The 14,969-nt window shown below is 37.9% G+C and overlaps 1 protein-coding gene across 1 annotated transcript in view; it reads left to right on the top strand.

Annotated features, from left to right (window-relative positions):
* Nucleotides 1-14,969, top strand: part of LOC115623821 — a 61,813-nt gene that overhangs the window by 39,258 nt on the left and 7,586 nt on the right. Inside the window, exon 9 of the mRNA XM_030518365.1 lies at nt 8,102-8,291. Within this exon, the coding sequence (XP_030374225.1) occupies nt 8,102-8,291 (190 nt within the window). The remainder of the gene's footprint in view (nt 1-8,101; nt 8,292-14,969) is intronic.

The raw sequence follows: 14,969 nt of genomic DNA, 5'->3' as shown, positions 1-14,969 counted from the left end.
TTGAGCTTTTTATCTGTGTTCTTGGGTCTTGTGGTCGACCGGCAAAGTAAACAGCATTTTGTGGCTAGGTGGTAATGTTAATTAAAGCGCACGACTGCCAACTACAAACTCGACACGGGGGCTTATAAATTGGCGAAATTAAAATTAGAATAGAGCTGTCAGCAATTGTTGAGCTCGGTCAAGGTCTGGGTCTGGGTCTCAGTCTGGGTCGGGGTCGGGGTCTGGGTCTGGTGAAGGAGGTTTGTGTCCAGATAAGCCGAGGATTATTGGGGCAGCTACACGTATTTGTCATAGTTGACAACCTTTTAAGGACCGAAATAGGAAACAAACAAGACAAAAAGTCAATTTGTTGGTATGAAATACTTTACATATTTTCGTAAATGCCTAATGCCTGCGGCAGTTAAAAAAGGGTGAGCTCAGTCCCTCTTTGTTGTATCACTTTTACTCTAGTAATAAACGGTATATTAGGGAGAATTACGTTAGGGCTAAGCCACTTATAAAGATAAATTAGACAAGAACATAAAAACGTCATTAAAAATACTCGTTTAATTCATAGTTCAGCTTTTATGTAGCAATTATCTTCAATACATTTATAATAAAGTTTGCAATATTTATCTTCAAATTTCGGAGTACTTCCAATTTGTTTAAGTTTGTTTCCTCAGTTGTATTTTCTACCTGCACTTTAAGTCATCAATTTTCGTTGCACAAAACTGCCATCTCGACGTTGGCCTCATTCGGCAATCTTTTGGATTAGCCAGCTATTACAACATCGAATGCCAGCACAAAATAATTGCCTTTCAGTTTCAAGCTAGACATTTTCTAAGCGCCATAAATCTGCGTCGCTGTTTGTCAGCCTGCCTGAATGTTAAATGTTTGCCTATATGTGTGTGTGTTTGCGTTTGTGTGTTTGTATGTGCCCTTTAAAAGAAGACAGAATGCCTGTAATGCCAAAATGGCCAATTTCATGGCAGTGTAAATCAAAAGGTGCACACACACACACACACACCAGCACACTCACACACTCGCAATTAAATGGCAGCCCGGCTTAAATCTACGACTACAACCAACAGCTACACGAGCCAAGAGCATTGAGAGCAACAAATTCAGCAATGGGTTGGAAACAAAATTTTAAGCAATTGCCTGTCCGCCTGCCGCCATTAACATGCTGAGCCACAGAAAGATAATGACTTCGTATTGAAAAAAAGTAGAGCTGTACATAAGCGATTGGAACTGGTTCAAGCAAAATGTTATCTCTAAAATATAAAGTTAGAGTGAGAAAATGTTTAGTCTAAAACTAAGTCATGTTTAATAAAAACTTGTTAGCGATATCTCAATAAAAATGCTAATTAATTTATTATTACTGAAACCAAAATAATATACTATTTAATGGGGACATACTACACAAAAAGTTCTCCAGTATAATCGTACATAAAACAAGGCCATTACCAAATCTCTACAAGGTTGTAGGAAGACAGAATGCAGTCTCAAATTCGAATAGCTATTCCTCGCAGTCCACCACCCTATCCCAGTGGGATATTTTCCAATTATAAATATCTATGAAATATCTACAGAGAGAAAATACCAACTGAAATATAGGCTGCCTGTTTGGTATGGTATGCCTGTTTGTGGAATATAAAACAAATAACTCCTATAGGACATGCTATCTTTATCGACTCCGGGGCTAATTGAGAACTAATTTGCACATCTCCAATAGCCAATTTGTTGGCCTTTGTCCACAAGGCAGGTGCTTAGCATGTTCTCCCATGTTGTTTGCCATTTTTGATGTCGAAGCTGGTAATTTAGGCGCACGAGCTCGAGGGCCCGCACAGCTGCGTCGTCCTAAACAGTCTGCCTTGTACTTTGGGCATGCAATACACAAACGCTTACACAAAACGCATTACAAGGCCCTGCACCTTCAAAGCGAATGTCCTCGAGTGGCAATACCTGCTATTTCAGCCCACTATCTGTAACTGTATCTGGGCGGCCATTAAATGCAGCATGAAAACAGTTTCTAACATGCTAAAAGGGTCGCAGCACTCCCGCATGGGCAGCAGGCTGCTCTCTTCGCCTTACCTTCTGGGTGCTGCCCAAAAGTGTCGCTGCTATGCGTCCAAGCGAGGTCGCTAGTGAGGACTTGGAGGACGGTCGGGGAAGCTGCCATTGCCTTTTTTATTTGCCTGGCCAAAAAAATGGAGGGCTTTGGCATAAAAGCATAAAGCAAAGTGTAGGAAAAAATGTGCATGGTGCTTACAAGTTAAAATGTTGGCCTTAAAACTTGCGACAGCGTGCACAGATAAAATGACAACTAGAATGGCACAAAAAGCAGCAGTCAAGGATGCTTAAGCTGGCACTCTTTGGGCCAAAATGAAAATCGGGGCAAGGTGCTGGGTACCGGATAATTGAAATTATGAGAGGCACAAAGTTCTGCTGAAAAAATGCAAAAAGAACTTGAAAGTTTCCTTATAATATGAGCAGCCCCTAAGCGGATTCTAGAGCCATGGCATAGGCCAGCTGGGCACAGATGCATATAATAAGTATTTGATTGCTGGGCATGTACATGGAAACAATAAAGAAGCAATATGTATATATTTTTATTTAAAAAGAATGGTTTGCGAAGCGTAACAATAGATATATGTAGGAGGCGTCCTCAAGGAACTGTCCCTCTTTATATAATTTATAGTCACTAGATAAAGTACTTAATAATGAAGACTTTCCTGATAAATTAAATGCAATACTAAACAATTAAATCAGGGTGATAAGAATAAATATCCTATACAAAACATATAATTTAGCAAAATAAAATGAAATTAAATAAATAGTTGGCTAGATGGTGGGAAGTCCAAACAATTCCTTCAACGAGTCCGAGTCGGAAATATTTATTATTGTACAATCTATTTCCAAGAAATTTGGAATGAAAAAGAGATAAACTTATAGTAATAAAAAAGATCTGGATATTTTAAGCTGCAACAAATATGGACTTCATGATAAAATTTACATAAAATTGGAAAAACACAAATTTATGAATATAATTGTTTATGTTTTTTAATGTAAATGCTACTCGACTCATTAAAATACATTAATCGAATTTATTAAAAAGTTTTGTTGCTCCTTTTAGCCTAAAAAAATAGTAAAATAGTAATTTGATTGTTTTGCTGATGAAATTTAAGAAATGGTTCACCTACTTATTTAAAATATTTTTCAATATTTGCTGGTCATTCTCAAATGTTCGCAAACAACTTATTTGATCCGGTCAGCGATTATTTTCGTCTGACCAATTTAATAAGCTCTTAAATAGACGACCACAATGCAGCCAGAAATCATGCATACAAAACGAATTGGAGTGCCATCATGTGTATATTAATTCGCAGCTGGGGGCGCAGGGAGTTCACTTTGAATCAGACTTAATTTCGAATGCACACAGAAAGTGCCAAAACGCAACGAAAACACATTTCGCTTCGGTGAGCAGAAACCGTCAAAATGTGACGAGCGAAAAAATATTTCAAAATCAAACGAGCGCCAAAGCAAACATGTCTCTTTTTTTTTGTGGTTAAAGCTATAAGGCGGCCACCAGATCCCAGATGCGACATTCGGTCAACAAGAGAAGCAAAAACAAAATACTCGAATGGCTAATTAAAAGTTTTGCAAATGCATTGGGGAGCCCATAAAAATGTGCGCACATTCTGAGTGAGGCATCAAATTTTAGTGCAGGCAACAACAAAAACAACAATGGCATTGGTCAGCATTATAATTAAATACATATACGAGTATGTATGTGTGGATGTGTGGCGATATTACGTATACGCACCACAAAATGCGCCGCAAGAGAGAGCGTCAAAACACTCAAAACTAAACCGCAGAACCCTCAAGCACCCATGTTGGTGGCCAAATGTCTGGCGCCCAAAAATATGCACAACAAACACTTCAAAGTATGCAATGAAAAACACAAAGCCAGGCAAGCAAGCATCCTGATTTGGTTTGGTTTGTTCTGCACCCACCTTGACTCTGGTCTCTGTGGAAAGCCGACGAAAATAGCCAGCATACACCCACACACTCACACACTCGAGCACGAGCACACATGAGTGCATAAAATGTTGGCAGATAAGCAACCGCAATGTCGGTGGCATCATCAGCATCGGCATCGGCATCTGTATTCGCATACCGCACTCTCAACCCCAAAATTCATATCCACATTCACAGTCGCAGCCACATTCACGTCCACATCCACATCTTGCTGCCCACATCTGCAACCCGAGCATAAGCAACATTCTCACATTTAATTTCCGAGCAGCGTGTGTGACACTTTAAATATTTCCGCACTCGAACAGCCACTTGGAGTCTCGTTGGCACGAAATATACGAGAAAATGCGCGCTTACCCACATATTAGAGGGATGCACGAGGGGAGTAGAAACGGGAAAGTCAACTCTTTTCCAACTCTTTTCACATCTGCTCAGGCTTGCGTGTAGAATTCATCAGTTTGTCACATTTAAAGAATCGTTTATATGAATCGCATTATAAATAAATCCTGAACAAATGAACATAAGTACATAAGAAGATTTTATTTAATTGACAAATCAAAAAGCAAACAGAAACCAAAAAAGGTTGTTGAAAAGGTTATTTAAAGTTTGCCACACATTTTATTTGAAATTAAGTATCAACTCTTATTAAACTTATTTAAGGTACGAAGTGTATGCAATATGTACATTTTTTCCCTTTTTTTTCTTGTATGAAATATAATACTTTTGCTCAAACTAGCAACGTAAAAATAAAATGCTGCATTTTTTTAAATTGCTTAAATTACATTCAAAATCGATACCCCATAATTCTTCGCTGTTAATATTGTTTTTAGCTGCATTCTTTAACATATTTGAGTCATACCACCTCGTTTATGCCCCATAGACTTATCTGCAGCTCTCTAATACGCTTTAATGTAAATGTGAGGCCAGCTCTTGCTGCTGTTGTCAGAGCTGGTGCATGTTACGTTTCCTGTTTTATTTTTCCATGTGCTCCACCAGTTTGTAATGAATTTGTTGAAGAGTTTGCTAATGAAGTCTGCAAATAAAATGCAATTTAAATGAAAATTGCATTAAACAAGAATGGCGATGGTAATGGAGTGTATAACACAGTCATGGATATATTTGCGAAAGTTTTTCTTACTCCCATTGGTAAATTTAAGACTTAAAGAATGTAAGTGTTAATGGAACTATTGCCTGCAAGGCCAGCAGCAAACGAAAATACAAATGTATACAATGTTTTCACTTAACATTTATTTAAAATGGTTTTGGAGGCGAGCTGAAAGATTTTTAAAGCATTTTTCAGGTTAGTGATGCACTCAAATTTAATTCTTTATTATGCTTTATTTAATTCCATAAGCACGACCTCTTCAATACAAGTATAAATTCTTTTTCATTTTATAAATATGTTTTCTCCGACACTTAGTTGCAAGCGACAAAGAAGCACACATTACTCAGAAAATTGGAAGAAAAAAATTGAATTTTATAATAAGAATAAGTCAAGGTTTAACTTTAAAAATATAATAATTGTCTATCTCAGGACAGAGTTTTTGATTAAATAAAAAAGTATTATTTTAAAATATTTAGAAATTTATATTGCCTCCCACATGGCTTAGCCATCGCTGTGCCCCCGAAAGTCAGCGAGTTAATATTTGTTTCCTTGAAAAATCAACAGTTTATTTATGACGATTACGCACAGACAATAGTCAGTCATTTGATACCAAATCGTTGCCCTGAGGGGTGCCAAGCGGAGCTAAGTCTGTGCTCGAGTGTCTCGGATTACATAACAAAATACGCAAATAAATACAATACACAGATACGTCTGTGTATATGCAGGTAGGAACAGGAGCTGATGGATCCATGATTTCTGGCATGTCTCTCCACATGAGTTTCGTTGACAAATACGCGAACTTATACAAATAAGAGCCAGCATACAAACATGGCCACATGTGTCTCCGCTTCAGCAACATTCTATGCGAAATTCCAACCGACATACAAGCATACAAGTACGATATACTGTATGCACGGGTATGTACGAAGACACCCGCGCAATGTGCTGCTTATAAGGACATCAGCGAGAGGAAATAAAAAAGGCAGCGCACATTTCGCATTGCACCTCGAGAGCGCCCTTACAAGTGGCATTCATGAGTGCGCACCCCTGTGGCGCCATGGGGTTGCTGTCTGTATTGAGGTCAAAGTGCATAACTTAAGTAGCCGACAATAAAATGCATAACACAACAGCGCAAAAAAGGAGGAAAATCCTGACTGAAAATGTGAGAAAATATGGCTCTATTTATTTGTATGTCTAAGCGCAGGCCAAGACGACGTTGAAAAACGCCTCCGGCGGCCATTTTCTGTATATGTAGGTGTGTAAGTGTGTACGTGTGTAGGAATAGAGGGGTGTGCTGTGCTGTGCTTGTATGTGCCTTGACTGCCACAACAGCTGCCAGCAAAAGGCCAAGTGTTGTGCTTGACACACACGCCCACACACAAGTAAGTAGGTACACCGGCAGGTTCTGCTTTTTGTGCGCTATAATTTCACGCTGAGTTGATTTTACGGCAGCGTCCATACACGACATCTAACAGAGGGCTTGTTTATATGCCACAATAATACACACATACTCGTATGTGTGTGTGTGTGAGTGTGAGTGTCGGCGAGTGTCTTTTGGTGAGGGGCGTGAAAGAATCTAATTAGGAAATTATAATGCCACTCTGGCACACTTTGATTATTTATGACAAATGTTGCCTTGTCCCTTCCAAGAAAATGCAAATGAACACTACAGTCGACAATGATACGTGTGTGTACGTGTGTTTCTGTGTGTGTGTATAGCTATTTCCTTTGCAGACATTCAATGATAATCTAATAATTAAAGCGTAACCCTGACAATTCAACTGAATCAAGTAGATTAAGCAAAGTGTGAAAGTGAGTAATAGACATTGATTGGCAATATCCAACTGCAAACTTTATTCTTTAACAGTAATTAAAAGTAAATGCAAGGATCATTATTTAATTTATTTTTTAATAAAGGTACTAAATAATTTGCCGCTCTGAAAAATATATAAATTATTGATTAACTAAGAAATCCTACTATTTCAGTTATTCTGATTATATAACACTAGCAGAGACAAGTTATATAAGCCCGAACATGCAGAACTTTTCATAACTTTTAAAATTCAAGTTAATTTGCTGCTCTGGCGTTTTTCCAAACTATTTACGGACGATTTTCATTTTCATAGCAATTTAATAAAGCCACAAATTTGTTAGAACACAAACCAAAAAGTGTTAAAGTTTATAAATATTTAAGTAAATGTTTAAATATTTAAGGCAAATTCATTCCAGAAACAGAAGTTGCGTGGGAATAATATTTTAAATCCAACAAAATAAAATTGTTTTTTTTCGCGTAATCACGGCTCAGTCAAATTCTAGCTGCTAGCAGGAAATAGGTAAAGCTAGCATTTTGAACGAAATAAAAATGAAAATGTAGCAACACTGTTATTAACTCCTTAACTGAATAATTGATTTAAATTGAGTTTGGATGCTCCAGGATTATGTATCATCAAATCTACATTTGCGGTAGTAATATTGTTTTATTTAATCATTACAAGTATGCACTTCATTACTATAAAAGCAATTAACGCTGGTTGTGCAAACTGTTTCCTACCTGAAAGGCGGAGGACTCTAAGTAGAATGGTTATGTGAATAAAGCATGCACATATTTATTTTCCCCACGAGCCAACTAACTGAATCCAGCTTGGCCCACTCCATTCATTAATTAAACTATACATGGTGGAATCAAAGGTTTCCACATAATTTGTTGGCTGTCTGGCAGCATTTGCTAAATTAAGGCCAATGGGCCGTGGTGTGTGTGTGTGTGTGTGTGTGTGTGTGTGTATGCGTGTGTGTGTGTGCATTAGCAGTAACTGCCAATAACAGAAATGAGCGGCATAATTAAGATTTGCAGTAAAAACGGCTAACCACACAAAGCGTGTTAAGCAGAAACATTGCGCATACGCCATGTTGGCTTGGTTGGCTTTTTTCCACCATTACTAATTTTATTGTTGTTCTTCTTCTTATATTTGGAATGTTCAGATATCAGGACATGTACAACAATCCGATTAATGCCACTAATTTGGAGCATCGTGACGTTGTGCTCGACATACTCTCCGATGCGCGTGTTGTGGGGCCATTGCTGCAAACAGGACTGTTCCACGCGGATGTGAATCGACGCAATTATATGTACGTTTTTGGCCATAACAGCGCCACAGGACCGTATGCAAATGTAAGTAGAGACAACAACCAATAGCCAAATATCCAGCATCCGGCATTTCGCCTGTTCGTCCTGTCAGCTCGTCAAATACCAATTCCAATTACGCTGCGCTTTTCATTCAAATGTTGTGCGGTTCGAATTTTGTTAAGCAAACAGCATGAGTTGGCATTTAATGGCATTTAATGGCATTTTATTTACTAGTAACCATCGTCAGCGTCAATGGCAGTCATTGTGATTGTGACTGTCGTTGTAGTAATACAATAAAGGACAATTATTCCCAACAATTTGGCGGAAAAAAACAACGACAAAACTTTTGCGTGCGGTCAGCACATTGGGTCATTGTATCATTGGCCTCCGTTTGGACTTTTTAGCAAAGCAATTCGCAAGTTTGCAGCTGTGTGCCATATGATCATCCAGCTGATGAACACGATAATGATGACCCCAAAGATGATGATGATTATTAGCAGCAGCTAGAGTTGTAGGAGCAAGACAATGAACTGCGCTTGAACCCTAAAAAATATCATCAGACCGAGGCAGGAATACAAAAATAAAAACACAACTTTTGTTTGGCAGACAACTAGACTTGGGGGGGGCTTCATTTATGGCTGCCGGCAAATTTGGGTTTGAGTGTTATTGTTTTTGTTGTTGTTGGTGCTTTCGCTGCTGCTGTGTCTGCGCCTCTTTCTCTTCTTTTGCTCGGCTTGTGCTTCTGTTTTGTCTGTTTGATGGCTCGGTTTGTTTTCGCTGCTTTCTTTGCCAGTAGACTTTATGGCTTTGTCATGCTTATGGATTTGTTACTGATTGCCTCTTTGTGATAGCCCTGAGAATTTTCTTTCTTTCATCGCTGGTTTTGTTGTTGCTTCTGTCACTATGACGCGCTTCGCAGCAGTTTAATGGAGGTATCGATTTATAATTGTAAGAACTCATAATAATAAGAGGTTGGTAAGTTGATAAAGATGATAAGCTTGCGGCAACTTAAAATAGGATTTGTTTCTTTGAAATTGGTTTTCTCTATAGTTTAGTTGCTTAGTAATTGTGAGATTACTTTAATCTGTTTATAAACAAAATCAGTAACAATGCAGCCGCCTAACAACATTACTTTGAATTTAAAAACAATTTTAAGTTTCAAGTCAAAGCAGAAACTATAAAGTTACATACATTGCAATAAAATGAATTTATTATTTATATAAAAAATCACAGTTTTTATATGGTTTTTATGAATTTTATGTGATTATTTTAATAACAATTAAAATGTCATTCAATTTGCTTATTTTTTAAAAAACATTCATTGTAACTTTTTTATTGGTTCTGCTTCAACTTTATATCTTTGGACAAGTAAATAAACAACATTATCAAATGTGAAAGGCTTTTTGAATACTCGTATTATCGTATGCCTCCCATTCAATGCCACGCTTTGGTAAATAAAGTTGTTCATTTTCTTTCGTCGTGAAAGCTATCAAATCAACAAAATAAACACATATACAACAGCATCTAGAAAGCCTCAAACAGCGAGTCATCTATGGTCAAAATTTGTTGCCAGCCAGCCACAAAAACAAAGAGTGCCAGACAAAAACAAAAAACAAAAATAACGACCGCAAAAATAATGAAGATGAAAACTTAAACACAACAAAACAAAAAAAAAGAACATTTAGTCGAAAAAAAATTATTATTTCGCATTATATTTTTGGCAGCGCCAGCTTAGCGTTAAGCGCATTTTTATAGCCACCGCACCATGGGTTCCCTCTACTCTTACCATTCCATCCCTCCCCCCTTCTAAGTATAACCACAACGAGCGACGCAACACAAAGTTCGGTGGTCATAAACCAACCGAAGCCAAGTGAAATAAACTACATAGAAGCCGAAATAGCTGAGGCAGTCGCCTCTACACGGGCCATAATGCATGGAAATGACTTTTTAAATGTGCACGAACGGCAACCTAAAGTGACAGCCATGCAGTAGCAGCAGCAGCAGCAACAACAACAACAACTGCAGCCACAACTACAACTACAACAACAAGTGACAAGAGCAACGAAAAACGATTTGTGGTAATCGCCGGGAGTGCAACAACTTTTTAATAGTTTGCAATTAAAGCATGAAAATAAGCCAGAAGAATGATGGAAATTATTCTCGAATGCAAACATATAGTATCTACGCTTTGCTCTTCATTTTTTATTATTCATTTTCCAGCGTAGCTTATTGAAAAACTTTTGGCATGGCAAAATGTCGCTTGGATGAGAAATTTTGCAAAGCATGCTTTCTGGCGTTTTGGCACCCCACACGGTGACATTTTTATTTATGTGCGTTGAGCGCATATGAAGACAAATGCGTGCAGTCCTTGCCGGCGACATATTTGAGCATATAAATTATGAAAAATTAAATACATTTAAATATTTAATGGCGGCGGCTGTGTTAGTGTCGCTGTGCGACAGCAAATTGCAAAGGACAAGTGCAAACACGGCTTGGCTGCTTAAGCAAACATGAAAGGGATCCGAGGGATATACAGGCACGGATGTGCCTACAAATTATTATCATTGCCAAGAGATTTCAGCATGTGCTAAGCGCACAATATGCCACGAGGCAAGCGACAAACGCACAATAAATGCACCTAAAGAAAATGTTTCCTTTTGGCAAAGTTATTGCAGAATAATTTCTTTCTCTGAAAAGAAACAATTTGTGTATCTATTACTATTCAAAATTAAATTTCAAAAATTCCTTGTGAAGGCATAAGCTGTCATTAGTTGAAACACAATGTAGCACTTTCCGGATTCAATGATGTCTGCTGTCAATACACCAAACTGAACTGTCGTGATGGACGGGGTTGTTGGCAGAATTCTGTGGACTTAGCTTGTCTCCAAGCCACCTGATACTTCGCTACACTCTGCCTTTGTAGGCTGCAAATCTGCAGTCCTGCTATTCAAATTGACAGACACTGGCCCACCTGCCAAGAAGAATACGTATTAAGATACCTGCCCTACGATTTCTCACGTCGCCACCTCAATCTGCCTATCACCGCCTCGTCACATGCACGACAGTTCAGCTGCATATCTATAGTGTCCGATTTTGTCAGATACTGCAACACATGCTTTGCAGCAGCCACATGTTCGCCATGGTGCTCTTGTTTCTCTGTGCCAGCTGCAAATTACTTCAACAATTACTGATTGATGTGCCTGAGTATCCTCAATCATTGAACTTCAATATTGAATGCCACAATATCCACCACCTCGATCGATGTGCATGCTAATAAACATTCTCAGAGACCATACGCAGTCCATACGCAATAATCTGAAAATTACAACTTCAACCTAAAATAATAAATAGAATAAATAAAAAGGATATCCTGGAGTTTCTTTGAATAAATTGCCTTTTCTTTTACAATTTAAGATATTATTTTTGCAAGGCCAAATCGATCATTTGCATCTTAGATATCACTCAATATTTCTCGCAGTGTACTGATGTGGGCGTCTGCAAACGAGCAAACAAAGCTATGAACAAACAAACACAATGCCGCAGCATTTTTTGTCTGTTCGCTTCTTCTCCCGCTTGACATTTTGTTCTTATTTATTTCGCTACTTCTTTCTTCACTTCTCTTTGTTGCCAGTTGAATGCGAAAATTTGTGCATAAACTGCGCTTGCACTTGCTATTTGGACTGTTTTCATGCCAACTTGATGCTTAAGCAGGCTGCTTACACCCACACACACTCCCACACAGATACACAGATAGCCAGAAGCTGACACTGAGAGCCAAAAACGCCCAAACTCAACACACAAAAAAAAAAACGAAAAAAAAAAACAGTCTTTTCTAGTCAGAGCTAGTCAGAGCTGAGTGACTTGCCTGGCGGACTGACTGAATGACTGAGTGAGTGAGTGACTCACTGAGTGAATGACTAAGTTGCTTGCTGCTGACTGTCTGACTATAGCCACTGGCATATTGCAAAACTTTTTGGCACATGTCTTGCATGTTTTGCATTAGGGCGCGGGTGCTGGCAGCTCTGACTCAAGAAGTGCAATGAAAATTATACAAATATCTGATATGTAGCGTTTAAAGTGTAAGCATTGCTTAGCCTAGAAAAGCTGGGGCTAAACTGAATGCAGCATTAAGAAATTCTGAGACAGCAAGTGAGAAAATATTTTTCTTTATAGACTTTTTGCTTTTGGCAATCTATAGAAATAACATGAAACAATTTACTCTTTCCAATTACCAATGCAGAAAGTTGAAATATTCCGGGCAAACTTTTTAACTACATTTCATTGGTAGATGTGTTGAACTTTCTAATTGAATAAGACAAAGATCGATGAGAAACCTTTGTAGTTTGAAGTTTATATTTTATATAATTACGAAAAATCGAATGCAATTAGGTTACTTTGGAAGTAGTTGTATACTTTTTTTTTCGAACTACAGAAAGAGTTCTGAAAATTAGTTTCAATATCATAAATAATTTGGTGATCGAAGAAGAATAAAAACTAAGTGTGTGCCTATCTTTATTATAGTAAAAAAAATAAGGTATTTAACTTCATTATATGTATAATTGAAGAGAAACTGATATACCTGTAAAAGATTTATGAAATTCATAATATGATAAATATACTTTTTAGCATTATTATAGAGGGTTTCATGGCATTAAAGACAATCTATAAAAAGTAAAGGTCACAATTACCATTTGGTTTCTAGAAAAGCCACATGCATGGTCCAGCAATTATGTTTATATTATGAAAAGACTTGTAAGAATGTATATCATGCTCAATGAGCATGTTTTCGCCTCTCAGTAGCTTCCAAGCCCTGTGTAGCGCTCGAGCGAAACAAATTGCTTTCGGCTTACTGCTTGTAACTTTCGTGTGCAATTTAATTTGACAGCTGGGAGCATCGAACGGAGCGACCACAAAAAGTTTTCCAAGACACGTTCTATTTCAATTGACCAATTTATAGAAAAATCACAAACTTAGAAAAAGAGAAAGGACTGCCCATGTACTGAAAACGCGCACACAAACACACATATTCCTTGTCGTGCTTAATAAATTTTACATATTAAATTCCTATGGGCGAGCAATTTTTCACGGCAGCGACAACTTCAAGCATTTCCTGGCTGTCCTTTTTTGGAGCCTTTTCTCATGAAACTTTCCTTTGTCGGCGCAGAGCGATGCACACACGCACAACGCGTTGGCCTAGACCGCACCCAGGCCCCAAGCACGGCTCCGATAAGAATACGAAATGAATGTTAGAGGAAGGAAAGAAATTTATGAAAATAAAATAAATATAACCGAAACTTAAATTTTATTTTTGAAGCGCAGACGAATATAAAAATACTCGTAAAGGAAGCAGAAACAGTGGCAAAAACTTTTTGACCGCAGCCAGAGCTCAGAATAAACAAGAAAGGAATGCTAAAGTCGAGCAGGCTCAACTCTTAAATACCCTGTACCACCCCACAAAAAAGTAATTAAATTAATTAATTAATTAAATTTAATTAATTAACTAAATTAATTTAATTAATTAACTAAATTAAATATAAAATATTCCATGCATGCATGCATACATTTACATTTACATCAGAATCGTGCCTTATGCGTGTTTGTGTACTTGTACATATGTATGTATGTGTGCATTGGGCCTGGTTATATGGCTATAACTTTCTTTCCGATCATTCTATCATAATGAGACTTGGTATACGGTTATATAATAACTAACCTAATGTGACTACCAAATTTTAGTTCAAAATTCCAAGAATTACGGGAGTTATAGAAAATCGTTAATAGGGTGGAGTGGGGGGTGGATCAGAAAAAATGATCAAACTCGCCCTTTCTCGGTCTCAGGAGAATCTGTATACCAAGTTTGGTTATTCTAGCTCTTATACTTTCGGAGATCCTTGCGTTCATACAGACAGACAGACGGACAGACGGACAGACGGACAGACAGACGGACAGACGGACAGACGGACATGGCTATATCGACTCGGCTTGTCATGCTGATCAAGAATATATATACTTTGTGGGGTCTACCAAGCCTCCTTCTGTGTGTTCCATGTGCACTCGCACAAAACTAATATACCCTTGTACCCTTTTGGGTACAGGGTATAAAAATACCACGAAGAAGATATCAAGTAGCAAAAAGGATTTTTGTTGAAGACTTTGGCAAATAATAAAAACTCTGACGTGACGCCAAATGTATAGCATACTTTTTTGGGCAGCCCGCAGACCCGAAGGGAAGACGCTAACTTGAACAGTGCGCAAACAGAAGCAGCAGCAAAATTCACAACAGAAAACTTGAAAACTAAACGGAAGTTCGTGGGGGCTCTGGCCATTGTGGGCTTGCTGGCGGAGCAGCAATTTCAAATTAACAAATAGCAAAGTTTAATTTTAGTCCCAAATTAAAAGAGAAATGCGATGCACTAGCAACAGTTTGCTGCGTAGCGCTTCAAGTCGAAGATTTGGAGGACAACGATTTAATCTTTTAAAAGCTTATAAAGTACCGAAGAAGGGTGTGGCGCACCCACAAAACCGGCAACAATAAGTGTAACAACAATTGAACACCTTGACGTGGTATTCTACACTTACAGAAATAGGAGTATTGTAGAGGAATTTTACAAACTGAATAAAATATAATAGTATATAAAATACACTTCAATTTGATATAAACAAAGTAGTTTTTCTAAATTACGACCTTTTCAACACTTATCCAAAAAAGTGACGAAAACTATG

The sequence above is a fragment of the Scaptodrosophila lebanonensis genome, unplaced genomic scaffold (genome assembly GCF_003285725.1).
Source record: "Scaptodrosophila lebanonensis strain 11010-0011.00,11010-0021.00 unplaced genomic scaffold, SlebRS2 tig00000053-arrow-pilon, whole genome shotgun sequence".
Classification (NCBI taxonomy): domain Eukaryota; kingdom Metazoa; phylum Arthropoda; class Insecta; order Diptera; family Drosophilidae; genus Scaptodrosophila; species Scaptodrosophila lebanonensis.
The sequence above is the reverse complement of the archived record's forward strand: the minus strand, read 5'-3'. Positions and strand labels throughout refer to the sequence as shown.